The 27767-nt window shown below is 37.3% G+C and overlaps 1 protein-coding gene across 3 annotated transcripts in view; it reads left to right on the forward strand.

The window, feature by feature from the left end:
* Positions 1 to 27767, forward strand: part of LYST (lysosomal trafficking regulator) — a 220832-nt gene that overhangs the window by 47383 nt on the left and 145682 nt on the right. For all 3 annotated transcript variants that reach the window (XM_009441705.5, XM_063809692.1, XM_514288.8), the window contains 4 exons: positions 2794 to 2883; positions 6034 to 6232; positions 23062 to 23152; positions 25593 to 27675. In XM_009441705.5, coding sequence (XP_009439980.4) covers positions 6041 to 6232; positions 23062 to 23152; positions 25593 to 27675 — 2366 coding nt within the window. In that variant the 5' untranslated portion in view covers positions 2794 to 2883; positions 6034 to 6040. The remainder of the gene's footprint in view (positions 1 to 2793; positions 2884 to 6033; positions 6233 to 23061; positions 23153 to 25592; positions 27676 to 27767) is intronic.

Genomic DNA, 27767 nt, shown 5'->3' on the forward strand with positions numbered 1-27767 from the left:
ACCTTCCTTGTCCATCCTATCTGAAACAGCATTCCTATCACTCTATACCCTTACTTTGTTTTACTTTTTCATCGAATTAACATGACCTGACATTATAGTGTATGTTTGCTTTTCATCTGTCTCTACCTCACTATAATACATGATGGTAAGGATTTTGATTCTGCTCTAAACTCAGTGCATAAATTAGTAGCTCACATACAGTAAATGTTCAATAACATTTGTTGAATTAAATGGCATATTGATGAAACTTCTGATGACATAAAATGAGATGTAGCTAATACATTAAATCAGTGTTTGTGTATGTATGTTTTGTTTTTGCTTGTTCATATTTTACATTTTACCAGTCACTATATGAGAAAAAGTGAAACATTATTTTTCTGAGAAGGTCATTTATATGATTATAGGCATTTGTTACTATGTTTTTCATTTACGGTAAATGCTAAGGATATAAAAATTCTACGAATATCGTTGGGGCAAGTTTTCTTTGTTATGACATTATAACAATTGTATTAGAAATTGAAATTATAGTAATAAAGTTAGATTTAAAATTGGGCATTATAGCTATAAAAGGTAAAAAGTAATAAGACAGGGTCCCTGGCCTTAAGTAACTTATGACCTAGAGGGTGAAACAGTCATAGATAAGTAACTACAGGGTGTGTCTATGTAGTTTGGAAACAGGGGCAAATATATAATGGGCTAAGGGCATCATTATTAAAAATGTATCTATACTTCCAGACGTTCTGGACACCTAGAATGATACAGGATGATAAAAATTAGAATACAGGTGTGTATAAAGAGTGCTGGCAGACTCAAGGAGGACACATGTGACTGTGCTGGTGGTTAGAATTATGATCTTGGATAAAATGAAACTGCATAGATATTCAAGTGAGGCTTTGTAAACTACAGAGATAAAGAAGCCATGCCAGTTTAAGAGCATTAGAGAAATCCCTCAGCTTGGCCTAGAAAATGTCCCTTGATAAGAGAAACAGACAGATCTAGCTGACCAGCTGCCAGCTTTCACTTCTTACGGCCACGCTGAGTTAGCTGGAATCATCTTAGCATTGCAAGATAGATGGCTCTACCTTGTGGTAGTGCAAGCTGGAGGGTGGTAGTAGTCAGAGCAACTAATATAATACCATCTTTAGGCTCACAGTTTGATCCATAATTTCCCTTCCATAATTTTATTTTATTTTTTCCCCTTCCATAATTTTAAAGTTAAAAATATCTGCATGGGCTGAGCACGGTGGCTCACATTTGTAATCCTAGCACTTTTGGGAGGCCGAGGCGAGTGGATCACCTGAAGTCAGGAGTTTGAGACCAGCCTGGCCAATGTGGCGAAACCCCCCCCCCCCAATTAAAAATACAAAAATTAGCTGGGCATAATGGTGGGCGCCTGTAATCCCAGCTACTCGGGAGACTGAGGCAGGAAAATCGCTTGAACCCAGGCGGCAGAGGTTGTTGCAGTGACCCGAGGTCGCGCCACTGCACTCAAGCCTGGTCGAAAGAGTGAAACTCCTCTCAAAAAAAAAAAAAAAATTTGCATGATATTGATTAGCTCAGGAGGCAGCAGGAACAGGTATGGAAGGTGTGTTAGGACTCTATTCCAGGGCTGTTCCACTTGGTTGAGCCGTTGATATACTGCTTTCTGGTGCTCTGCCAGAGGAATGAGGGGGTGAGACTGAAATATACCCTGTGCTTTGATAGCTGTGTGCCCTGCTGTGTGGAGCTGCACCCATCAGGAAGGGATGTTTTTTCCTAATTCACACAAAGCCCTGCATTGTCTAACACAGCTGTTTTCTGCCTGGTTTATCTTCAAGTGCCTAGAATAATGTGTGGTACAAGAACTGGTTGGCAAGCTGAAAGAAACTTAAGACAGTTTTCCAGATTTGAGCATTTTGAAGTAATTAAAGATCACTCCTGGGCCAGGTACAGCGGCTCACGCCTGTAATCCCAGTACTTTGGGAGGCCGAGGTGGGCAGATCACTTGAGCTCAGGAGTCCAAGACTAGCCTGGGCAACACAGCGAGACCCCATCTCATTTTTTTTTAAATAAAAATAATTTAAAAAATCAATCTGATTTTAAAACTTGTAATTCAAAATATCTTCATGTTTGCCGCATAACTATGATAAGGAAACATTCTTCATGCTTCTTCCTGGTAAGCACTGTAGAGAAGGGGAGAGCAGGTAACTAAAGAGAAATATCCTGTTGCTATCCCAGAAATAGAAATGTATCCTTTAGTCTTCTAGAAATAACCTTCATTATATTCTACTCAAAAGATTAATTCATTTAAAAACTTCAATAAAGATATGAAATTTGATGATGATTAATAAATTAATGTTTGGCTTTGGTATTGTCTAAGTTCTTATGTATCCTCAAATACCTTTCATCCTAACAGGAAAGTAATGGCTGTACCTAGGAACTCTGAGTTGAAAACCTTTTTGTCTTGATAGTATTTAGATATTCCACTGCCTCCTAGATTCTAGTGTTAAGAAGACTGGTCTAATTCTCCTTTGCAGTTAACTTGTGATTTACCTGGAGGTTTTAAGTTAAGAACTGGAAGAGGAAAAGTAGAGAGCTATTATTGAGTTGCTTTTTCAGATCACTATGTTCCAAGATTCCCTCTCAAGAGGAATTCTTGAAGTAGGCATTTTTTTAGTGTGCTCCTAAGATCTAAAAATTTCATTGGTGGTTTCATACATCATGTATGAAGACTGGCCACTGATTATGTCACAACTTTGTTAAAATTATTTGTGGTTTGCTATTGTGATTAATATGTTTGTCTTTTTTTTGTAGGTGAAGCTTTGTTCTAAGAATATTTGTTTCATCTAGTTTATGAGTCCAAATGATATAGACTCTAAATGTCACAGCAGTGGTGAAAGACTGGTAAGTATATAATGTAATAAATATTAACCATCAACATGATTTTGAAGGCTTGAAACTACATAATTATGTGACATTCATTAAACCCCAAAGTTAAAACAGCTAAACTTTTCTTAGTAGAGATGGATGTATAGTTTGTGGTTTGTTCATACAATGGTATATTGCATGATGGTTTAATGGAATGAACATAACATTAAGAGGAAAAAGCAAAGTTACAAAAGGATATATACAGTACACTATTTATATCTGGTTGTTGGCTATAACCTCATGTTATATATTCTTTGTTTCTGGGTACTTTAAATATTAGAAAAAATTTAAAGAAAATACCGTGCAATCATCTCTTCAGTTGACATTAAAAATGACTGAAAGTCATTCAATTAAATTCAATATTTCTGTTAGGAAGAGGTGAATACTTCCTAATGTACAAAGCAAAAGTGTCCCCATCACCACAACTGATGTTGTTCTGTTAGTGCAAACTGATACAATTAGATAGAATAATAGAAATTGTATGAATATTGGATAGGATAATTCAGAATTTTTGTTATTTGTAGATTATAGAGTATTATATCTGGGAAATTCAAAACAAAATAATAAAGCTCAGAAGTTTAGATATATGATTATTATATCAAAAGAAATCCACTTCCTATGTGCCTACTATATACCAGTTTTAAATCCTAGAATATATTATGGAAAACAAAATCCCATTCATAATAATGGCAAAAATATAAAGCGCCTTGGAGTAAACCTAACAAGAAATATGTAAAACCTACCTTATGAAATAACGGCAATTTCTACTTCAAGGAAGTAATAAGATAAAGGGGCAAGTAGTATAAGGGTGTTAATTGTAGCTTTGTTTATGATAATAAAAAGCTAGAAACAATCTATTCAAAAATAAGAGATTGGCTACATAGTAAACTATAATATAATGCTATATATGTAATATTTACATGTAGCAGTATGCCATACAGCTATTAAAGAGTGAGAGCTCATGTGAAATGTTTTTCAATATATCTAAATGAAATAAAAGCAAGTAATCATGTATATACACTAACCTATTCATATAAACATGTATATATTTTAGGTACATTTTTAAATCAGGAAAAAACATACATTTCTGTTGAGATTATAATGCCTTTTACTGATATGGCATTAACTTTTATATCTAAAAATTTATATTGATTTCCATTATCTTAATTTCTAGAAGATAGACTTAATTATTCCCATAATTTTTCAGTTTTTCACATTTTTAATGTTTTTAAAGTTGCAGTGTATCTTGCAATGGATAGTGTCTTATAAGCACTTGTGAAGTAGTTGACTGGCCTGCACGTGAGTGCACTTGATCATAGACTTTCACATTGTCAGTGCTTCAGCAGACTTCTGTGCATTGCTGGTACTATACCTGTTGAGTTTTTAAATGTTTTCCTGGTTGTTTTCTGAAACTTTCTGCTGATACCATCTGGTAAGATCAAGAAAGCACCAGCATATAAATTTATAGAATGACGTTAGTAGCTTTGAAGGAAAATCCCAGAAACAATACTGCAGTACTCTTAAGTGCTGTGGCATGAATGGTCTTGACGGCCCAGAAGGTGATATTGTAGGGAAATTTTATGTGATAAGAAGCATTGTGTCATAGTTTAATTCTTTTTTAGTGGTGTACTAAGTAATTATGTATCCTAAAATTATGAACAGATTCAATGAAATATATTAAAGTTGGATAAATATGAACTGAATATAAATTAGGTTATTGGATTTATTTAATAATTTTACTTTCTGAAAGCATATAAAGAACCAATATTAATATATAATAGAGGTTATTGCCACATTTTAGAATGAGCGATGTACTTCATATTTTTCTCCTTTCTAATTTCAAAAATATTAAAAGTATTGATGTTTGTTATACTAAAAGAGAGTTACTGTAATACCTAGAATTCTGATGGGAATCAAAGAATTAAACTGTGAGGTCCCAGAATGAACAGGAACTAAGGTAGTATTAGGAATTTCTCTGGTATTTCCCTTTCATGTTTATCTACTTCTCTTTGTATCCCGTTGGTTCATTTTTACTTGGTTGGCTTCTTCTGACCCTCAGCTACCTCATAATGACTACCACAGCCCCATCTCTGTGTGACCTTTCAGCACATCAACTATATCCCTTTAGTTTAAATTCCCAAGAGAGAGAAAGAAAACCTGATTAGTCCAGTTCCTCTTTGCAACCCACACTATACGAGTCACATCTTATGATGAGCATGGATTGTAGCTGAACTGGGGCCCAGAGCCTGACTGTGCCTCTTGGCAAGAGGCATAGTCATATGTGCACTGCCCTCTCAGCAGGGACTGTGGGGAGGGCTTCCCCCTGAAGCGGGTGAAGGGAGGTGAGGCAATACATGTCTTATTTAACTTAACATCTCTACGTTAAACATCTTTTAAAGGTTACTGGATACCTCAAAATTACTTTTAGCCCAGAGATGAAACTATTTTGAAACTCCTTGGGGATTTCGTTGTTCACGGTTTTTCCCTTCTGGAAATTTGTACATTTTCCTCTGTATTTATGTTCCCCCATTCTGTTTGCTGTACCTTATTTCCCTTAATCTTAAAATGTCACATTACCCTTTATTTGATTTAAATATGTCATAAGAAGTGAAGTGGCGTAACTTTAGCTGTTAGAATTTTTCAGTTTTTATTCACCTGATTGGAAATCCTTTTTATTAACTGAACTTTGGTGTTTGGGGAGGATGGGTCAGTGATTGTGGGCTCTATCAAGTGAAAAATGGGTTATATTTTTAAAATACCAATTTATTATAAAATATATAAAGCAAGAACATTTTATAAGTAATGGGTTTATTTTTATTGTATTTAAGAAAGAAAGTCTTCTCTCTTAAAAAGAGAAAATGTCTTCCATCCAGGTGCTGTTACTTACCTATTCTCAGCTATGCTCAGGTATTTCAAGCCTGGGACTCATTTCTGCCATGGAAGGAATTATTTAAGAAGCACCTGACTAGGTCAGAACTACGCCTGAAAATATTATAGGGTTAAGTACCAATTTCCTGTAATTTTAAGCCAATCTTCAGTTAGAAACAAACAACAAAAACACATAGTTTTAAAAGTAAATTTGTATTTGTTTTCCTAATCTTTTTTTTTGTAATACTTATTTTATAGCTCGGTCATGAGCACCGACAGTAACTCACTGGCACGTGAATTTCTGACCGATGTCAACCGGCTTTGCAATGCAGTGGTCCAGAGGGTGGAGGCCAGGGAGGAAGAAGAGGAGGAGACGCACATGGCAACCCTTGGACAGTACCTTGTCCATGGTCGAGGATTTCTATTACTTACCAAGCTAAATTCTATAATTGATCAGGTAACATTTTTATATCAAATACTTACTTTCATCAATATACAATAGTTAACTATAGCTACATGGTTTTGGATTACATAGTTTCTGAAGCCTCCTTGAGATAAAGTCCAGTCTTTCACATTATTCCACTAAAAAAAAAGTGGACCTATTTATAACCATATTGTTTACTTGAATACTTTCAAAACGTCTGAAATATCTTAGAATTATGAATTGCCTAAGAACTAAATGGTTTCATATATACTATGCTTTTTATCATATCAGTGAGATAACTATGGTTCTTAGTAGAAATATAAGACATAATCTTATATCCCTGTATCTTATGTCAGAAACATGATGAATTTTCATTTTCAATAAATATCAAGTATGTTTTTGAAAAATTTTTGGAGGCTGCTAATTCTGGAGTGAAAGCAGAGACCTTTTATGTGAACTAATAATTACTGAGTCCTTTAGCTTGTGTACATCTAATTTATCAAACGTTTTTGGCTTAAAGTATGGTATGACCATATGGTTTTGCTGTTTTCTTATTATAAAATTAACAGAGTTTTAAAACTAGTTGAGACTAGATGTTTTCATCTAACCTTCTTTTACAGATGAGAAAACAGATCCAGAAACATTAAGTACTCACATAAATTAATTTTAAGGCCAAATGTGATTTATATCTTTATTTCATTTTAGTAGAAAATGAATAATTATTTTATGATTGTAAAACTCTACAATCTGCTTTCAGGGAACTAATTAATATAGTTAGTTGAAAAAATAATGAAGTGTTTGTAACACCGATATGATGGATTTTTTTTAACGCTTTGAATGTTACCAGCTTTAGATGTAAAATTGGCCATCATTAAATAAAATTTCTTTGCTATGAAAGCATTTTGCTAATAAATACATATATTGAGGAAATATGGAGACTAAAACGTACTTCTGTTTTCACTGTGAGCTAAGGAACATAGCAAATACAAATTAGGAAGCGTTTACTTGTCATGGAATTTTCAGGACATTTGTAGGTTTATGGTTTTTTTTGAGACACAGAGTCTCACTCTGTCGCCCAGGCTGGAGTGCAGTGGTGCGATCTCGGCTCACTGCAACCTCCACCTCCGGGTTCAAGTGATTCTCGTGTCTCAGCCACCTAAGTAGCCGGGACTACAAGTGTGCATCACCACACCCAGCGAATTTTTGTATTTTCAGTAGAGATGGAGTTTCACCGTGTTGACCAGCTGGTCTTAAACTCCTCACCTCAAGCAGGCTACCCCCGTTGGCCTCCCAAAGTGCTGGGATTACAGGTGTGAGCCACTGCACCCAGCCAAGTTTATGTATTTTTATTCTTTTTCATGAATGTGATTTGTTAAATGAGTGATTAAATATAATTTTTATATATTTGTATGACTTTTCTGTAAATAAAATTTAAAATCAGAAAAAATCATGTTAGACCATGTATAGTGATTTATTTTGAAATTTTGATTATTTAATATGTACACCATGCTCTGTTCTTCTTCCCCACAATAAAAAAAATTCAATGCTTTGTCTTCTTTAAAATATACCATATAAATAGCCTCAGTAATAGTAAATATCGAGGAATGACTCTAATAAAATATGTACGGTACTTCTGCATGGAATTCTATAAAACATTATTGAGAGAAACTAAAGAAGACCCAAATAATTGGAGCATTATATAATGTTCATGTATTGAAAGAATCAATATTATAAACATACATGTTTTCTCCAAATCTACAGATCCCAATTTAATCCCAATCAAAATCTTAATAACAGCATTATTATATCTCAATAACATTATTGAGATAGAATATCTTAAAATTCACCCATTTTATGTGTACAATTCAGTGGCTTTTAGTGTAGTCACAGGTAAGTGCATCTGTCACCACAGTTAATTTTGGAATATTTTCATCACCTCCAAAAGAAACTCCATACCCTTTAGCTATCGTTCCCCTATCCCTTCCATTCCCCTACCCCTAAGCAAACACTAGTCTACTTTCTATCTCTCCAGATTTTATGCTTTCTCTTTTATGTCATGAAACGTCTTTTAATGTATTACTAAATGACTGAAATAATTCATGTCATAACAGCAGCAATAATTTTTCTTTTGGGAATATTTTGCTAGTCTGTAGTGTTAGCCATTCTAAAAGAATATGAAGTAGTATCTTATTGTAGTTTTAGTTTACATTCCTCTAACAACTAATGATGTTGAGCATTTTTTCATTTGCTTATTGGCCATTTGTATATCTTCTTTTATGAACATCTGTTTTGAAGTTTTGTACCATTTTTAAGGTCAGGTTATTTATTTATCATCAGTTGTAGCAGTTCTTTATGTATTCTGGATCCAAGTCTGTTGGATTCCAAATACGGTATTTTCTTTGTATATATGGTAAATAGAATACTTTCTCTTTTAAGTCATAATATATATTTTAAGATATTAAATGACTAAAATTATTTAGGTCATAAGTTAAATATTTTTTTCCTGTGGTGGTATTTTTTAATCCCTTCTTTCCACCTAGTCACTTTTTGGAATATCTGTAGCAATAATAGTAGGAACAGTAGATGTGCCTTTGGAGTGAAAATAAATAGCCATTTAAAACATAGGCCTTTATCAACATTTAGTTCTTTCAATTAGGAAATGGAGAATGAATGTTTGAGTTTTTAAGGGGAATTAATTGAATGAGATTTTATCATTTAAGATGAAATCATAACACTAGACACACAGTTGTATGTTTTAGGAGGAAATTTAGTTGTTCTATCTGTGCTTCTCATGAATAGGAGCACTTCTTGAGTACACTGGGGTGATTTAAGCCCTTTCCCACCAACTGTAGTCCGTTTGCTTTATTAATATTTATTTATTTATTTTTGAGACAGAGTCTCACTTTTTCACCCAGGCTGGAGTGCAGTGGCACAGTCATGGCTCACTGTAACCTCAGCCTCCAGGGTTCTAGAGGTTGTCATGTCTCAGCCACCTGAGTAGCTGGGATTACAGACATGCGCCACCACACCCGGGCTAATTTTTAAAAATATTTTTAGTAGAAACAGGGTTTTGCCATGTTGGCCAGGCTGGTCTCAAACTTCTGGCCCCAAGTGATCTGCCCGCCATGGCCTCCCAAAGTGCTAGGATTACAGGTGTGAGCCACTGCGCCCAGCTTATTAATAGACATTTAATATAAAGAAGTAAATAAACTTTTTATTGAGGTATAATTTATATACAGTAAGTGCACAGATAATGTGTATGCCGTTAGATGAATAGTGACAAATACACCTCACATCAGTAGTCCCAATCCTTTGGGAGGCTGAGGTAGGTGGATTACTTGAGGCCTGGAGTTCGAGACCAGCCTGGGCAACATGGCAAAACCCCATCTCTACAAAAAAATACAAAAATTAGCCAGGTGTGGTGGTGTGTGCCTATAGTCCCAGCTACTCAGGAGGCTGAGGTGAGAGGATTGCTTGAGCCTGGGGGGATCAAGGCTGCAGTGAGCCATGGTCGTGCCACTGCACTCTGACCTGGGTGACAGAGTGAAACCCTGTCTTAAAAAACAAAACAAAATCCAAATATTTACACCTGTGTCATCACCACCCAGCTCATTGTTTAGGATATTTCCGCCACCTTAGAAAGTTTTGTCATGCCTTTTTTTCAGTCAGTCCCTCCCATTCACTCACTGCAAGACCACCACTGTTGTGACTTTTAGCATCTAAAGGTAGCTTTGGAATCATGTAGTATGTACTCTCATGTCTCTGAAATTCATCCATGTTGTTGCATAATTCAGTAGTTCACTACTTTTTAATTTCTGATTAGTATTTCATTGTAAGGGTGTACTGTAATTTGTTTAACCGTTCACCTGCTGTTTAATCTTTTGAGCTGTATGCATTTGGCTATTATGAATAAAGCTGCTTTGAACATTCCTATAAAAGTCCTTGGATATGTTTTCATTTCTCCTGGGTAAATATGTAGGCGTACAATTTGTGGGCAAAGGGTAATGTTTGTTTAATTTTGTAAGAAACTGCCCAACTGTTTTGCAAAGTAGTTGTACTATGTTTCATTCTTACCAGCAGTGTATGAGAATTCCAGTTCTATATCCTCTCTAATATTTGATATTGCCAGTCTTTGTAGTGTTAGTCATTCTAAGTGAATATGAAGTAGTATCTCATTGTAGGTTTAATTTGCATTTTTCTGGCAATTAATGATGATGAGCACTTTTTCTATATTTATGGGTCTTTCTAGACTGCATTGTGTTCCAATGATCTTTCATGTAGTCTTTTATCAGTACCCTGTCTAGATTACTGTGGCTTTTATAAAAATAAGTTTGGAAATTAGATGTTGTAAGTTGTCTAATTTTGTTCTTGTTTTTAAAGAAAGTTTGGCCATTCTAGATCCTTCATATTTTCATAAAATTTTAGAATCAACTTGTTATTTCTACAAAATGCACACTAGGATTTCAGTTAAGATGGCATTGAATCTATAAATCAGTTTACACAGAATTGACACTTAACAATGTTGAGTTTTCCAATGCATGAACATGATATCAAACTCTATTTATGTCTTCTTTACTTTGTTTCTCTGCACTATTGAGTGGTTTTCATTGTAGAGGTCCTGCCTGTTGTTTGGTTAAATTTATTCTAAATATTTTATTCCTTTTTGATGCTATTATAAATGGTATTTAAATTTTTTTATTTTCCTGTTGTTTGTTGCTCATAGAAATACAATTGCTTTTCGTATGTTGATCTTGTGTCCTGTGCCTTTGCTAAATTCATTCATTAGATCTTGAAACTTTTCTGTAGATTCCCTAGGATTTTGTATGTAAATAATGATGTCATCTGTGAATGACAATTTTACTTTTTTCCCAATTTGTATGCCTTTTATTTTGCTTTCTTGACTTTTGCACTGGCTTCTAGTACAAAGGCAGATGGAAGTAGTGAAAGTGGACATCCTGGTTTAGTGTCTGACCTAAGGAGAAGCGTGAGGTATTTCACCACTAAATGTGATAGGAACTCTCAGTTTTTCTTAGACACCTTTTATCAGAATGAGGGAATTTTCTTCCATTCCCAATTTGTTGAGAGTTTTTGTACTGAATGGATGTTGAATTTTGTCAAATGCCTTTTCTGCATCTGTTGAAACTATCATATGATTTTTCTTTTTTATTCTGTAATGTAGGTAAGTTATCTTGATAGTTTTTGTTGTTGTTGTTGTTTTCTTGTTTTTGAGACAGAGTCTTAACTCTGTCGCCCAGGCTGGAGTGCAGTGGCGCAACCTTGGCTCACTGCAACCTCTGCCATCCAGGTTTAAGTGATTCTCCTGCCTCAGCCTCCCAAGTAGCTGGGATTATAGGCGCCTGCCACTGCACCTGGCTAATTTTTGTAGTTTTAGTAGAGACGGGGTTTCACCATCTTGGCCAGGCTGGTCTTGAACTCCTGACCTCGTGATCCACCTGCCTCAGCCACCCAAAGTGCTGGGATTACAGGCGTGAGCCACTGTGCCCGGCGGTAGTTTTTAAATGTTTGCATTCCTGGAATAAACTCCATTTTGTTCATAATTTATTATACACAGAAATTTTAATCTACTTATTCTTAGGGGAAAATACTCTTTAAATATCAAAAACATTCTTTTTAATGGTTAAAGATGACAAAGTTGAATATTTCTACCATACCACCATGCCCAGCCTATCTTTGCTTTTAATCTTGACACCCGTATCAACTAGATGAGTGACTTCAGTTAGTCACTTAATTGCTCCAGAGCACAGTATCCTCATCAGTAACATAAGGACATTCAGCTGGATGACTTAAGGGATCCTTCCAGTATAAAAATTGTCTCTGTGTAATATTTGAAAATAATGGCTTCTGGTTTCTTCTATGCCCTATTGCCAACATATATATCAAAATTGGACTAGTATACATGAACATGTGTTATAAATACTACTTTTTAAAATTTCAGTGATACATAATTTCCATACCTATTGCACTCTGTGGATGTTTTATAAAGTTGTTACTTATGTTGCTGAGTAAAATGTGAAGTTTTACCAAAGGGAGTTGTACATTTATGAACAAAATATAATTCAAACATTATAATAGGTTTTTAAAAATCTTTGGCTATTTTCTATGTAGGAGAGTACTTTATTCTTCCTACATTTTTGTAGTATTATCACTTTAATGTATAGTACTGCTGAAATGGGCTACCTGTAGTGATATATAAAATAAATAGAACAATATCACACCTTTAGAAGTGTGGCTACAGTTTATTCACTGCTTTACTCAGCAGACCATTAAGTACCTACTATGGCCCAGCACCTCTGCTAGATGCGGAGATGAAAGGACAGCGACTGTCTTTACCAGGAGCTCTTCGCTTTTGAAGAGATAGATAAATAAATGATGACAAAGCAGTGTAAAAAGTATTTGGTGAATGTAGTGGAGAGGGGTCATCAGGAACTGCTTCTTAGATATTGACATCCCTAAGTAGGAATTGGCAATGTAAAGAGGCAGGAAACACCAGACCAGAGGAATTGCACATAAAAAACACGGGGGCTAGAGAAAACACAGCACATTCAATGAACTACAAGTAGTTTAGTGAAGTTACAGCAAAGGCTGAACTTTGCTTTGCTTTTGGTAAAACGGGGATTGGCTAATGGGGAGACCTGAAGGGCAGAGGCCATGACATGGCAAGCCTTGTATACCGTGTTAAGAAGTCTTAATTTTATTCTGAAAACATTGGGGAAATTTTAAAGCAAGGGAATAGGCAATGAGAATTATTCTTCAGATTTGACAAGTGAGTTAATGGTAAAATTGGCAAGAGTTGTTTCAATAGGAGAATAATGCAAACTTTTAAATATAGTAAAGGTAATAATAAATGAGCATTAATTTACTATATCTAGTTCTGCAGTTTCTGTTCACACACAAACCTAGTTCTATCTATGCATGATTGGTCTGACAGGAATGAGAGGATGTAGGGGATGTTGGCATTCCTACTTCTTGGAGTAGTGAGAGTGTGATCACAGTGGAAATCTTAACCACTCGACAGTGGTGCTATCCATGGAGAGTAGATAATTCATTGAATTATTCCCCTTTTAATTAATCCCCCAATTATCCACCCAGACTGATTGAAGCAATGAATATATCAGTTGATTGTGGTGTAACAGACCATGTTCCAAAACTTAGTGGCATACAACAATGATTTCTTTGCTCATGATTCTGTTGAGTTGGCAGTTCTGGCATGGCTCAGCTGGAATAGCCACTTTGGCTCCTTGAGGTATCAGCTGGTCTTACATCTGAGTTTGCAGTCAGTTAGCAGATTAACTGAGGGCTATTGGGTGGGGCTGTTGGCCAGCCTCAGTTCTCATCCACATGGCTTCTCATCTTTCAGTAGGCTAGACTCAGCTTCTTTACATGATAGTGGAAACATTCCAAGAGGGTGCAGAAGCTGCAAGAAGTCACATAACAACATGTTGATCACATTCTATTGGTCAAAGCTAGTCACAAGTTGAGCTCAGATTTAAGGGATGGGGAAATAGACTCTATCACTTGATAGGAGGAGCTGCAATTAATTTGTGGCTGTGTTTAAGCTACCATGGTCTCTTCTCTGACCAAAATTGTTATTATTCCTCCTACACTCACTCCCCTCTATGCCTCTTGAAGTATATTATTCCATCATGACCTCAGGGTTGAATTGATGATCTCATGGTATGCATCAGTTCTGGATACACATGAGGCTTTCACATATAGTAATTTTGTTGCAGCTCTTCTTGATTGAGAAACTTGTGAATTAGACAGGTTATCTGCTCCGCATATGCCCTTATATACAATAATGAGATAGGAGTAAGTTAATTGTAGTAAGAAGAGGGACAGGAGAGGAACATAGCCATCTCTTGGCCATAGCAGTCCTGAAATCCAGTCAGCACATGTTGTCATGGCCCCTGTTCTAGGGTCTGGGAATATAATTATCTTTTGTGGGAGTGGTTCCCTAATCCATGTTTCTCCAGGACTCTTGGTTCCACCCTATGAGGTGTCTTCTCTTTTCTATAACAATTAGCCCATAATATACAGCTTTCTCACCCTGCTTCCTGCCTGTTGAAGAGTGGGCGCCCAGAGGCCTTTTTTCATTTTGAGCTGTCTCTATCCTATCCCTTTTCGGCCAAGCTGTTAGTATTTTTTAATAACCAACTTTCTTTAAAATGTTGTGAGTTTCCTGTGAATCTTAGTGGGGTTCACTCTATGCCTCAAAAGCCACGTCTATAATAGCCTTTGAGACAGCCCTCTCTACTTTGTGCAGAACAATCCCCTGAAGATTCCTAGTAGTACTTTTGTCTAGGTGATAGGGTCTACTAGGCACCACCTAAGTCTTTCTGGAGTCTTAACAAAGAGTATTATGGCCATTTAATAACCACTCTTTTCCTGCAGGGGAGGTGGGGCAGAATGGGAGCTGGCTGAGCAAACTATGGCCTACAGGCCAATCCTGTTGCCATTGACTTGTTTTTGTACAATGTACAAGCTAAGAATAGTTTTTGCATTTTTAAAGGGTTGTTAAACAGAAGAATATGCAACAGACCATATATGACTCACCAAGTCTAAAATATTTACTATCTGGTTCTTTATATAAAAAGGTTGCAATTCCTGGTCTAATTCAAGAAAAACTGTTAGCATAATGTTTATCACTGGGAAAAACAGTACATATAACTATCCTGACTCATCAAAAACATTTGATAAAAGGTCTAAAAACAAATTAAGCTTCGAATAGAGGATTTCTTTCATATACGAAGATTAGAAGAACCAATTTTTTTTTTCTTTTTCGAGGCAGGGTCTCAGAAAAAAAGACTCTGTCATGCAGGCTGGAGGGCATTGGCACAATCTCAGCCCTCTGCAACCTCTGCCTCCCAGGCTCAAGCCATCCTCCCACCTCAGCCTCCCAAATAGCTGTGATTACAGGCATGTATCACTATGCCCAGCTAATTTTTGTATTTTTTGTACAGATGGGGTTTCACCGTGTTGCCCAGACTGTTTTCAAGCTCCTGAGCTCAAGCAACCACCCTCCTTGGCCTCCCAAAGTGCTGGGATTGTAGGCGTGAGCCACCATGCTCAGATGCCAATAATATTTTTAATAAGAAGTTCTACGTGGGACCAATACAAGCATAATTCTTTATTACTATTTCCATTTGATATTATGTTTTAAATACATGTAGTGGTAAAGTGGAATATGAAAGCTAAATGTGGGAAAGATGGAGAAATAAAAATACTATTTTTTAAAGTAATGTGAACAGAAAAATCCAAGAACTCATCCAGAAAACTTTTCAACAAAGTTGTAGAGTATAAGGCAAAGATGTTTGTTTTTAGCTGCAGCTATACAGCTAGAAAAGAAAAGGAAAGAGAAAGATCCTATTTGTAGTACTAATGTAGAAACTTTCATATATGTGTATATACACTTATATTAGAAATAATTATAAAATTCTGATAGAAGAAATAAAGGACTTAAATAGTCCATACACATATATTCCTGCTTATGAGTGGAAAATCAAATTTAATTAGCATGTCAAGATACAGATTTAATATAATATCAGAAATACCTATTAGGCTGGATGTGGTGGTTCACCCCTGTAATCCTAGCATTTTGGGAGGCCAAGGCAGACAGATTGCTTGAGCCCAGGAGTTCAAGACCAGCCTAGGCAACATGGCAAAACCCCATCTCTACAAAAAAATACAAAAATCAACCAGGCATGGTGGCACGTGCCTGTAGTCCCAGCTACTTGGGAGGCTGGGGCAGGAGGATCACCTGAGCCTGGGCAGTGGAGGTTGCAGTGAGCCATGATTGTGCCACTGAAGTCCAGCTTGGGTAACAGAGTGAAACCCTGTCTCAAAAAAAAAAAAAAAAGAAAGAAAAGAAAGAAAAGAAAATAAATACCTATTAGCTTTCCATCACATTCTGGATAGAGTCCAAGTTCCTTATCATGTCATCCAGAAGTCCTTGAACCCTAGCCCATCTGCCTGTGCAGCTTCCTAGACATCAGTCCGGTTTGTGATCTCAGCCCTTTCCCCTTTGACTCACTTGCCCATTTACTCCCATCCCACCACTTCTACTTCTGAATGGCTAGGTTAGGCAATTAGTTTAAAACCCAGTCTAAACAATAGTTATGAAAAGGGCCAGTGCCTGGCACCTTGTTGGTACTTGAAATATGTTTCTTGAATGGAAAAATACCTCAATGAAAGTTACTTTACTGTTTGTTGTTTCTATGGGGAATTTTATAAAGGTGTAACACAGTTATTTTCCCTGTAGAAAAGAAGACATAAAGATGTAAGTATTGGCTGGGCGTGGTGGCTCACGCCTGTAATCCCAGCACTTTGGGAGGCTGAGGCTGGCGGATCATGAGGTCAGGAGATCGAGACCATCCTGGCTAACACGGTGATACCCCATCTCTACTAAAATTACGAAAAGATTTGCTGGGCGTGGTGGCAGGTGCCTGTAATCCCAGCTACTCGGGAGGCTGAGGCAGGAGAATGGTGTGAACCTGGGAGGCGGAGCTTGCAGTGAGCCAAGATCGCGCCACTGCACTCCAGCTGGGTGGCAGAGCGAGACTCCATCTCAAAAAAAAAGAAGTATTAAATAAGAGTGGTATGTTATTGGCTGATTTCTCTTGATTGGGTGGTCTAGAAATAGCAGGGAATGGACCTGTTCATGGCATATATTGTCTAATATGGCACATTGGGAACTTCCCACTTGGATGTCATGAGGGAACACCTCATTCCCCTGGATTCTGTGACTATTGTGTGTACAAAGGACCTTGGGAGATAAAACTTGGGAGACAAGATCTTGGTTTGAAATAGAGGGCTGCAAGTTCTAATTTGCCAGGGTGCCCACAAATTAAGAGTAAAGGATTTTATCACTTCTAAAAGGACAGAATTACAAATGTGGTTTCTTTGGGACCAGAGAGGATAGATCTGGGAATAAATGATACCCAGATATTAATAAAAAAGAAATACACCCAGAGGATTGAAGAGAACTTCCCCAATGATGAATTGTGTTTGAAATTGTGGTAATGAAATGTGAAGCAAAGACTCGTTTCCCCCAGTGCTATATTGGGCATCAGGGTGGTGCGGGATGCCCTCTTCAGGACTACAATTCCAGCAGAGGGGCCAAAACCCAAACATTTGCACTTGCCTCATTCTCATTCTTTCAAGGCCCATGGTTTGCAAGAACTAACTCACTTGGTGAAATGGGGGCAACAGGAATGTTCTTCCTTTCTCTTGAGGGGGAGAACAGCAATCTTAGGTTCGTGTGGGAGGAGAAGCTCCACAGAAGAGGTGTTGCTGGGTCTGAGCCTTGAAGGTAGTTGAGAAGCCCTCATCTGAGTGGGAAGGACCTTGTGTCATGCAGAGCTCTGCCAGGAGTCAGGAATGCCTATTTACGCAGCAGTGGTGATTTGCCAGTATGTGGAGCAAGGGCTGAATTATCAGTACAGCGTGTCCGTAGCACTTTCTCAGACCCTTGAGGTTTCTGCAAGCTCCATTAGAATGCTGTTAGTTCACCTGCCAAAGATAAAGACTCAGATTAGGAGGACTCTACCGGAAAGATATGCCAAAAATTGGTTTATCTTTTTTTTTTTTTTTGAAAGACCATGTATATTTTTATTGGCATCTTTAAAAATGCAGAGGTATACTGAGTATGAGCTATACATGGAAATGTTATCTGTACATCTTTAGTTTTATTATTTGGAAGTAAAGCACATGGAAATGGAGCCCTTTTATATGTTTTATTTTGCATCTAAAATTTAAAGTCATTCATGCAGTGAATGGTTATTGAATACCCAACTCCATGTTAGGTGTTGGGTGGCAGAAAAGGGGGTGATTGCTGAGGACTAGGGCCTGAGCCCTGGAGTCCATGCCCTGAGAGAAGACTGACAAGTATGTTTGGGAAAGTTTCCCATCATATTTAGAGATAAACCTGAACTCCTTTATATGGTCCACAAGGGCCCATTAGATCTGACACTGCCTACCTGTCCAACCTACACCCTCCAGCCTTGTCTCCTAGCCCTCTCCCTCTTGGTATGTATGTTTCAGCCACTCTCCTTCTTTCTTTTTCAAAAAAAGTTGTAATATATAATTCCTAAGTTAAAATAATCATGAAAATAATCATGAAATGATTAAAGTTAATTATAATCATGAAGTGACAAAAATATGAAATGACAAATTTCTGGAAAAATGTACATCGCAAAATTGACGTGTGTATAAATTTCAAAAAATCATCACAGAAAATATTGTAAAACTTACGTATTTTCTCCTTCAAGAGCTTAAGGGACAATTCTATTGCCAGTGGATTCCTTCAAACTCTTAATGAATAGATCATTTTTGTGGTAACATATTTTTTTTTTACTTTTATTTTAGGTTCAGGGGTGCATTTGCAGGTTTGTTATATAGGTAGATTGCATGTCATGGGGTTTGGTGTACAGACTATTTCATCACCCAGGTAGTAAGCATGGTACCCAATCGATAGTTTTTTGATCCTCACCCTTCTCCCACCCTCCATCCTGAAAGAGGCCCCAGTGGCTGTTCCCTTCTTTGTGTCCATGTGTACCCAAGGTTTAGCTCCCACTTATAAAGTGAGAACATGCAGTATTTGGTTTTCTGTTTCTGTGTTAGTTCACCTAGGATAATGACCTCAGCCTCCATCCATATTGCTACAAAGGACATGATCTCATTCTTTTTTGTGGCTGCACAGTATTTCATGATGTATATGTGCCACATTTTCTTTATCCAGTCTACCATTGATGGGTATTTAGGTTGATTTGTTATCGTGAATAGTGCTGTGGTGAACATAAGCACACGTTTGTCTTTATGGTAGAATGATTTATATTCCTTTGGGTATATACCCAATAATGGGATTGCTGGGTTGAATGGTAGTTCTGTTTTAAGTTCTTTGGGAAATTGCCAAATTGCTTTCCACAATAGCTGAACTAAATTATGTTCCCACCAGCGTTGTATAAGTGTTCTCTTTTCTCCACAACCTCACCAGCATGTTTTTTTTTCTTTTTTTCATTTTTAATAGCCATCCTGACTGGTGTGAGATGGTATCTCATTGTGGTTTTGATTTGCATTTCTCTAATTGGTAGTGATGTTGAGCATTTTTTCATATGCTTGTTGGCGCATGTATGTCTTCTTTTGAAAAGTGTCTGTTCGTGTCCTTTGGCCGCTTTTTAATAGGGTCATTTGTCTTTTACTTATAAAGTTGTTGAAGTTCATTATAGATTCTGTATATTAGACCTTTGTCAGATACATGGTTTGCAAATATTTTCTCCCACTCTGTAGGCTGTTTACTCTGTTGATAGTTTCCTTTGCTGTGCAGAAGCTCTTTAATTAAGTCCCATTTGTCAATTTTTGTTTTCATTGTGATTGCTTTTGGCATCCTTTGTCATGAAACCTTTGCCAGGGCCTATGTCCAGGATGGTATTTCTTAGGTTATATTCCAGATGGTTATAGGTGTGCAGCTTTATTTCTGGGCTTTCTATTCTGTTCCATTGGTCTCTGTGTCTGTTTTTTTTTTTTTTTTTTTTTGCCAGTACCATGCTGCTTTAGTTACTATAGCCTCGTAGAGTAGTTTGAAGTCAAGTAATGTGATGCCTCTAGCTTTGTTCTTTTTGTATAGGATTGCTTTGGCTATTCAGAGTCTTTTCTTATTCCATATGAATTTTAGAATAGCTTTTTCTAATTCTTTGAAGAATGTCATTGGTAGTTTGGAATAGCATTGAATCTGTAAATTGCTTTGGGCAGTATGGCTTTTTTTTTTTTTTTTTTTTTTGACGGAGTCTCTCTCTGTCACCCAGGCTGGAGTGCAGTGGTGTGATCTCGGCTCACTGCAACCTCCGCCTCTCAGGTTCAAGTGATTCTCCTGCCTCAGCTCCCGAGTAGCTGGGACTACAGGCACATGGCATCATGCCTGGCTAATTTTTTGTATTTTTAGTAGAGTTGGAGTTTCACTGTGTTTGCCAGGATGGTCTCAATCGCCTGACGTTGTGATCTACCTGCTTCAGCCTCCTAAAGTGTTGGGATTACAGGCGTGAGCCACCGCGCCCGGCCCCATTTTAACAATATTGTTTCTTTCTATTCATGAATGTGGAATGTTTCTCCATTTGTTTGTGTCATCTCTGATTTCTTTCAGCAATGTTTTATAATTCTCATTGTAGAAATCTTTCACCTTCCTGGTTAGCTGTATTCCTAGGTATTTTATTCTTTCTATGACTGTTGTGAATGAGATTGTGTTCTTGGTTTGCCCCTCAGCTTGGGTGTTGTCGATGTATAGAAATGCCACTGATTTCTGTACATTGATTTTGTAGCCTAAGACTTTGCTGAAGTTATTTATCAGATCTAGGAGCTTTTGAGCTGTCTTGCTTTCTATGAAAAAGCCAAACCCATTCCCAACACTTCATGTACTTGCTAGGAGCCCTTTTCCTCCAAATCTTTTCATGGATTCCTTCCTCTCATCAATTAAGTATCTGCTCAAATAGCCCATCCTAAATAGCCTGTCTAAAATGTTACCCTTTTTGTCACTCTGTAATCTCTTTCCTAGATAATTTCCTTCATAGCACAGCATTATATCTGAAATTTTCTTATTTTTACCCATTATTTTCTGTCTCCTGTGCTAGGAAGTAGGCTTCATGAGGATATGGATATTGTGTTCACTACAGCATTTGAAGTACCTGACACAGTGCCTGGCCTGTTTAGTAGGGGGATCAAGAAATATTTGTTTAACGGATAAAAGAGGAAAATGGGCATTCAGACAGTAACACTTCAGCAGGGTGTTTGCTGGAATGGAAGCAAATCAGGAACATGAAAGCTAAGTTTACTAAGGGAAGTAGGTAGGGTGTTAGAGAAGTCTCCCCACAGAGGAACTAAAAACCTAGAGAATGAGTTGTAGTTTGGCAGATGGGAGGATGGGGATGGAGAATTGCAGAAACAGTGTATGTGAGGAAGACCTATTGGGAGCACAGAGACCAGTAGTTTTCAGGGGAAACCTTTACCAGCTAGATGTATTGGGAGGGCTCATGTGTGGCGGAGGGAGCTGACACTGGACAGCTCAACAGGAATCATTGCCATGAAGGGTTTTCTATGCCTAAAAAGGGGTTTAGATTTTACTAAACCCCTTTTTTGAAGAATTCTGAGCCTTTTCACAACCAGGACACCAGAAGGAGTAGTCTGAATGTCCTGTCTTTACTTTCTCACTTCCTTTGATTCTTCAGCCTATTGTAATTGGAGTTGTACCCAAATCACTCCATTAAAGCCGTTAGTTAAGGGGCATTCCAGTTACTAAATGCTTTTCGGCCATCATGTCACACAGTGAAAGGGCAACAGCTTTGGCCCTGCTGACTCCTTTCTTTCCTGAACTGGTCTCTTCCTTGGTTTCTCTGGTTGTACTTCTCTTTCTTGGGGCTGTTTTTCAGTAGAAGCCTTTTCAGCCTTTTCTTTAGCATTGCCCATCTTTAAGTCTTTAAAGTCCAGAGTTTCATTCTTGGTGGTCTTCTATTGTCATTCCATATTCTCACCCTGGGAAAATTCACACATGTTCTTGCCTTCCACCCCAGTTACTCCTAAATCTTGTTATTTACTTCATATTTTTTTAAGTTCCAGATCTATATATTTACTGTCTACTAAAAAGCTGTCTTCATTAGGATAGCCCATAGACATCTCAGACTCCATATGTCTGAAAAGTGAATCCATCATCTTTATCCCAACCTAATACCACTTGTAAATTTCCTGTCTTGGTGAATACATTATCAGCTACCTAGATGCTGAAACCAGTAACCTGTGGGTCCTTTTAGATCTTTTCTTTTCTCCCTTATGTGCCATAGATAATCAACTGCAAGTTATTTTAGTTCTACCTTACAGTTTCTCAAATATGTCTCCTTTTCCCTTCTGTTGTTGGAGTACTTCAGAAAGTCATCATCTCTCTCATCTGGATTGTTGTTTCCCTGCCTCTAACACTGCTTCCCCTTCCAACTAATTCTGTTCAGCAAATCTGATTGTGTCATCATGCGACCCCCTCTCCCACTGATTGGTGTAAGGCGAGAACTCAAACTTGATTTGTCGTTAAATCCTTTACTACCCATGTCCCAGGTGTCCCAGGTCTAGCTCTCTAGCTCCCATTCTCCTTCCATACTTCTGATAATGACTGCTCCTTTTACTGAACTCCTAAACTGAATGCTTCTACCACCCCTGGATACTTACTCATACTACATGCCTTCTGCTGTTCTTTAACTGTTTATGTGTATGTATTTTATGGACCAAATGAGGGGACCTTCTCCAGGGCTTGGACCATATCCTCCAGAAAGGGTAAGACAGTATTTTTGTGGACATAGTGTGCAGTCAATAAATATTTATTGGATTACATTCACTAATAAGTCTTTCTCTCCTTATATATTATTTATTAATAATGTCAATTTCTCTTTTAAAATCGTCTCTGAGTTTTTCATTTAACTGCATGAAGGCTTCACATTTTTCTAGTAACTTTGTAGCATTGCTTTGTTAATTAGTAGGGCTTAACTTTTCATTTTCACCTAGCAAATCTGTTTCTTCATAGGTGAGGAATTCTTGCAGTGTGCATGGTGGTAATAACAGCTATTTTTGGAAATATCAGCAAGAGTGTGCTAAATACTGTCAAATACTCCTAGATTCTTCTATCATTAGAAAGGCTTATAAACTTAAAAGTATCACAGCTTTAACTGGATTGAAGATAGGTTAATTTGATTCTTAGCTTTTCAAATGCAGACTTTCAAGAAAAAGGATTTTTTGGTTCAGTTTAAGACAAGACATTAGGAAATGATGTGTCTTATCGCCTTAGAACATGAAGGATTCTTTTGTTACTGACATAGGCATTGACATGTAGAGAAGAACTCCTGACTCTTCTTCTGTCTCTCCTTCCACTGGTATGGAAGATACCTGTGCAAGAAGAAAAGGCAACAGGTATGCTTTTTCCCTTTATCATATCACTTGTGTTATCAGAATTTCATAGAAAAGTTACTTCTGCCTGAATGTTTGATTCTGATTCAGATTCAGAACACTATATGTTATTGTGATTTATTCATACTAAATATGAAAAATTATTTAGGCAAACACATTTTTCCTTCAATAATACAAAAACCATGGTGCTTCTTGGGGAAGTACTTGAACGTACTGATGATTAGAAAACGTATGAAGAAGCAGAAACACTTATCAGAAGGAGTGAGTCTAGGTGTGCAGCATAACATCAGAAAAATGGATAGTGAAAAGTTGGAAGTGAAAAGTCTGAATAAAGAAATTAAAGTTTCTTTGCTTATTTTAAAGACTGCTTTCTATTACCAGTATTCTATAAGTGACTTTTGCAGTATTTGTTTTAGCTTAGTTTTTCTAGTGTTGCCTTTAAAGTATAATTTTTTTTTTTTTTTTTTAGGCAGAGTCTCACTCTGTCGCCCAGGTTGGAGGGCAGTGGAGTGATCTTGGCTCACTGCAACCTCAGCCTCCCAAGTTCAAGCAATTCTTGTGCCTCAGCCTCCTGAGTAGATGGGATTACAGTCGTGCACCACCATGCCAGACTAATTTTTGCATTTTAGTACATACAGATGGGATTTCACCATGTTGGCCAGGCTGGTCTCAAACTCCTGACCTCAAGTAATCTGCCCACCACAGCCTCCCAAAGTTCTGGGATTACAGGCAGGAGCCACCGTGCCCAGCCTAAAGGATACATTTAATGTAATATTTTGTTTCAAGCTTGGGTAGAATTATTCTATGTAAGGTCAATAGATATTTTTAATTTATGATTCTGAAGAAATCATATGTCTATGAAGTACATGAAACTTTAAATGTTTCATTGGAGAGATTAATAGTTTTCCTCTTGACCCTTTCTTGTGACATGTTTGTGAGATGTTTGAAGATCTCTCAGATTAAAAAAAAAAATTATTGTATTTTAATTCCTGTATTTTTAGTGAATTTCATGGAGCTTTTTTTAAGGAGGTATCTAAGGTTTTGTAATACTGTTTTTCTGCTTATTTATTGATTCACTAACTCTCTGCTTTTATTTTTTTCTGAGTTTGCAGAATTCACAAATTGTTAATCACTTAAGAAATCTGATTAATGCTCTTTGGGGGAAGTTGTCTTCATTGTCTGCATCTTTTGCTTGGGTGGAATTTGTCAGACTCCTTTTAATTTCTCCTCTTCCCATCTGGTTTGCTTTCCCTGTCTTAGTAAAGCACAGATTTTTTATTTACAGATTTTAATTTATTCACTCTAAATTACAGCTACTTTTTTATATAGCTCTTACTACATACTGCAAAGAGAAAGACTGATCTAATTATCTTTTTAGTTAAAGGGAGAATTCATTCATTTCCCCTAAGAAGTATTTACTGAGTGTTGACCATATGCCAGGCCCTATCTAGGCACTGGGGATGAAATAATAGTGTCCATACCTGGTGCCTAGTTCAGTGCTGAAACATTTGAGAAATAATTTGAATAAAGAATTCTTTAAACCTCAGTTTTGGAGAACATTTGGCATATAGTGTATGATTTTGAAATAATTTTAGAAAAATCTTAAAGTAGTTAAATTATATCAGGTCTATGAATACTATTTTTGAGAATATAATACATCCTTATATCTTAATTAGTGGTACTATGGGAAGAGATTTGTAAATGGTATGAACAACAGCACTGAATACCAGATAATCTACAGCATCTCTTATGTTGAAGTTAGAATATAATATATAGTTTTAAATCAGATTTACTTTCTTAACTCTGTTCTCTTTTGTTCGTTGTTGTTGTTTTGAGACAGAGTCTCACTCTGTCAACTGGGCTGGAGTGCAGTGGCACGATCTCATCTCACTGCAACCTCTGCCTCCCAGGTTCAAGAGATTCTCCTGCCTCAGGCTCCCAAGTAGCTGGGATTACAGGCGTGCACCACCACATCTGACTAATTTTTGTATTTTTACTAGAGACAGGGTTTCACCGTGTTGGCCAGGCTGGTCTCAAACTCTTGACCTCAAGTGATCCCACCCGCCTCAGTCTCCCAAAGTGCTGGGATTACAGGCATAAGCCACCTCACCCAGCCTCTCTTTTGTTGTTTTAAAAATCAGTTTGTATCCTTTGAAGTAATGTCAGCTGGTGTTTAGAGTAAGTATAGGTGTGCCTCTGTTTTGTTGTTTTAAAAATCAATTTGTATCCTTTGAACTAATGTCAGCTAGTGTTTAGAGTAAGGATAAGTGTGAGAGGAGGTAACCCAGAGATATGACATAAATGAAGGAAATCAGCCCTGCAGCAAAATACATTGAGGATAAACTCCTTTAGTGGGTTTAAGATAAATAAGAGGGCTGTCACCTTAAAATTGAGTTTTAAAACATATTGAGGTATTCTAAGTCTTCTTTTTTCATTCCATTAGATTTTAACCTACCGCTCTCAGCAGATATAATCCTGACCAAAGAAAAGAACTCAAGTTCACAAAGATCCACTCAGGAAAAATTACAGTTAGAAGGAAGTGCCCTGTCTAGTCAGGTTTCTGCAAAAGTAAATGTTTTTCGAAAAAGCAGACGACAGCGTAAAATTACCCATCGCTATTCTGTAAGAGATGCAAGAAAGACACAGCTCTCCACCTCAGATTCAGAAGCCAATTCAGATGAAAAAGGCATAGCAATGAATAAGCATAGAAGGCCCCATCTGCTGCAGCATTTTGTAACATCGTTTCCTAAACAAGACCACCCTAAAGCTAAACTTGACCGCTTAGCAACCAAAGAAGAACAGACTCCTCCAGATGCTATGGCTTTGGAAAATTCCAGAGAGATTATTCCAAGACAGGGGTCAAACACTGACACTTTAAGTGAGCCAGCTGCCTTGTCTGTTATCAGTAACATGAACAATTCTCCGTTTGACTTATGTCATGTTTTGTTATCTTTATTAGAAAAAGTTTGTAAGTTTGACGTTACCTTGAATCATAATTCTCCTTTAGCAGCCAGTGTAGTGCCCACACTAACTGAATTCCTAGCAGGCTTTGGGGACTGCTGCAGTCTGAGCGACAACTTGGAGAGTCGAGTAGTTTCTGCAGGTTGGACCGAAGAACCGGTGGCTTTGATTCAAAGGATGCTCTTTCGAACAGTGTTGCATCTTCTGTCAGTAGACGTTAGTACTGCAGAGATGATGCCAGAAAATCTTAGGAAAAATTTAACTGAATTGCTTAGAGCAGCTTTAAAAATTAGAATATGCCTAGAAAAGCAGCCTGACCCTTTTGCACCAAGACAAAAGAAAACACTGCAGGAGGTTCAGGAAGATTTTGTGTTTTCAAAGTATCGTCATAGAGCCCTTCTTTTACCTGAGCTTTTGGAAGGAGTTCTTCAGATTCTGATCTGTTGTCTTCAAAGTGCAGCTTCAAATCCGTTCTACTTCAGTCAAGCCATGGATTTGGTTCAAGAATTCATTCAGCATCATGGATTTAATTTATTTGAAACAGCAGTTCTTCAAATGGAATGGCTGGTTTTAAGAGATGGAGTTCCTCCCGAGGCCTCAGAGCATTTGAAAGCCCTAATAAATAGTGTGATGAAAATAATGAGCACTGTCAAAAAAGTGAAATCAGAGCAACTTCATCATTCGATGTGTACAAGAAAAAGGCACAGACGATGTGAATATTCTCATTTTATGCATCATCACCGAGATCTCTCAGGTCTTCTGGTTTCGGCTTTTAAAAACCAGGTTTCCAAAAACCCATTTGAAGAGACTGCAGATGGAGATGTTTATTATCCTGAGCGGTGCTGTTGCATTGCAGTGTGTGCCCATCAGTGCTTGCGCTTACTACAGCAGGCTTCCTTGAGCAGCACTTGTGTCCAGATCCTATTGGGTGTTCATAACATTGGAATATGCTGTTGTATGGATCCCAAATCTGTAATCACTCCTTTGCTCCATGCTTTTAAATTGCCAGCACTGAAAAATTTTCAGCAGCATATATTGAATATCCTTAACAAACTTATTTTGGATCAGTTAGGAGGAGCAGAGATATCACCAAAAATTAAAAAAGCAGCTTGTAATATTTGTACTGTTGACTCTGACCAACTAGCCCAATTAGAAGAGACACTGCAGGGAAACTTATGTGATGCTGAACTCTCCTCAAGTTTATCCAGTCCTTCTTACAGATTTCAAGGGATCCTGCCCAGCAGTGGATCTGAAGATTTGTTGTGGAAATGGGATGCTTTAAAGGCTTATCAGAACTTTGTTTTTGAAGAAGACAGATTACATAGTATACAGATTGCAAATCACATTTGCAATTTAATCCAGAAAGGCAATATAGTTGTTCAGTGGAAACTATATAATTACATATTTAATCCTGTGCTCCAAAGAGGAGTTGAATTAGCACATCATTGTCAACACCTAAGCGTTACTTCAGCTCAAAGTCATGTATGTAGCCATCATAACCAGTGCTTGCCTCAGGACGTGCTTCAGATTTATGTAAAAACTCTGCCTATCCTGCTTAAATCCAGGTTTGTATGTGTGTGGGTGGCGGCGGGGGCGGGGGTTGTTGAGCATGTCTAGATCTTTTTCATTGGATGCTTTCAAGTGAGGGATAAAGTGT

Source organism: Pan troglodytes, chromosome 1, assembly GCF_028858775.2.
Source record: "Pan troglodytes isolate AG18354 chromosome 1, NHGRI_mPanTro3-v2.0_pri, whole genome shotgun sequence".
NCBI lineage: Eukaryota > Metazoa > Chordata > Mammalia > Primates > Hominidae > Pan > Pan troglodytes.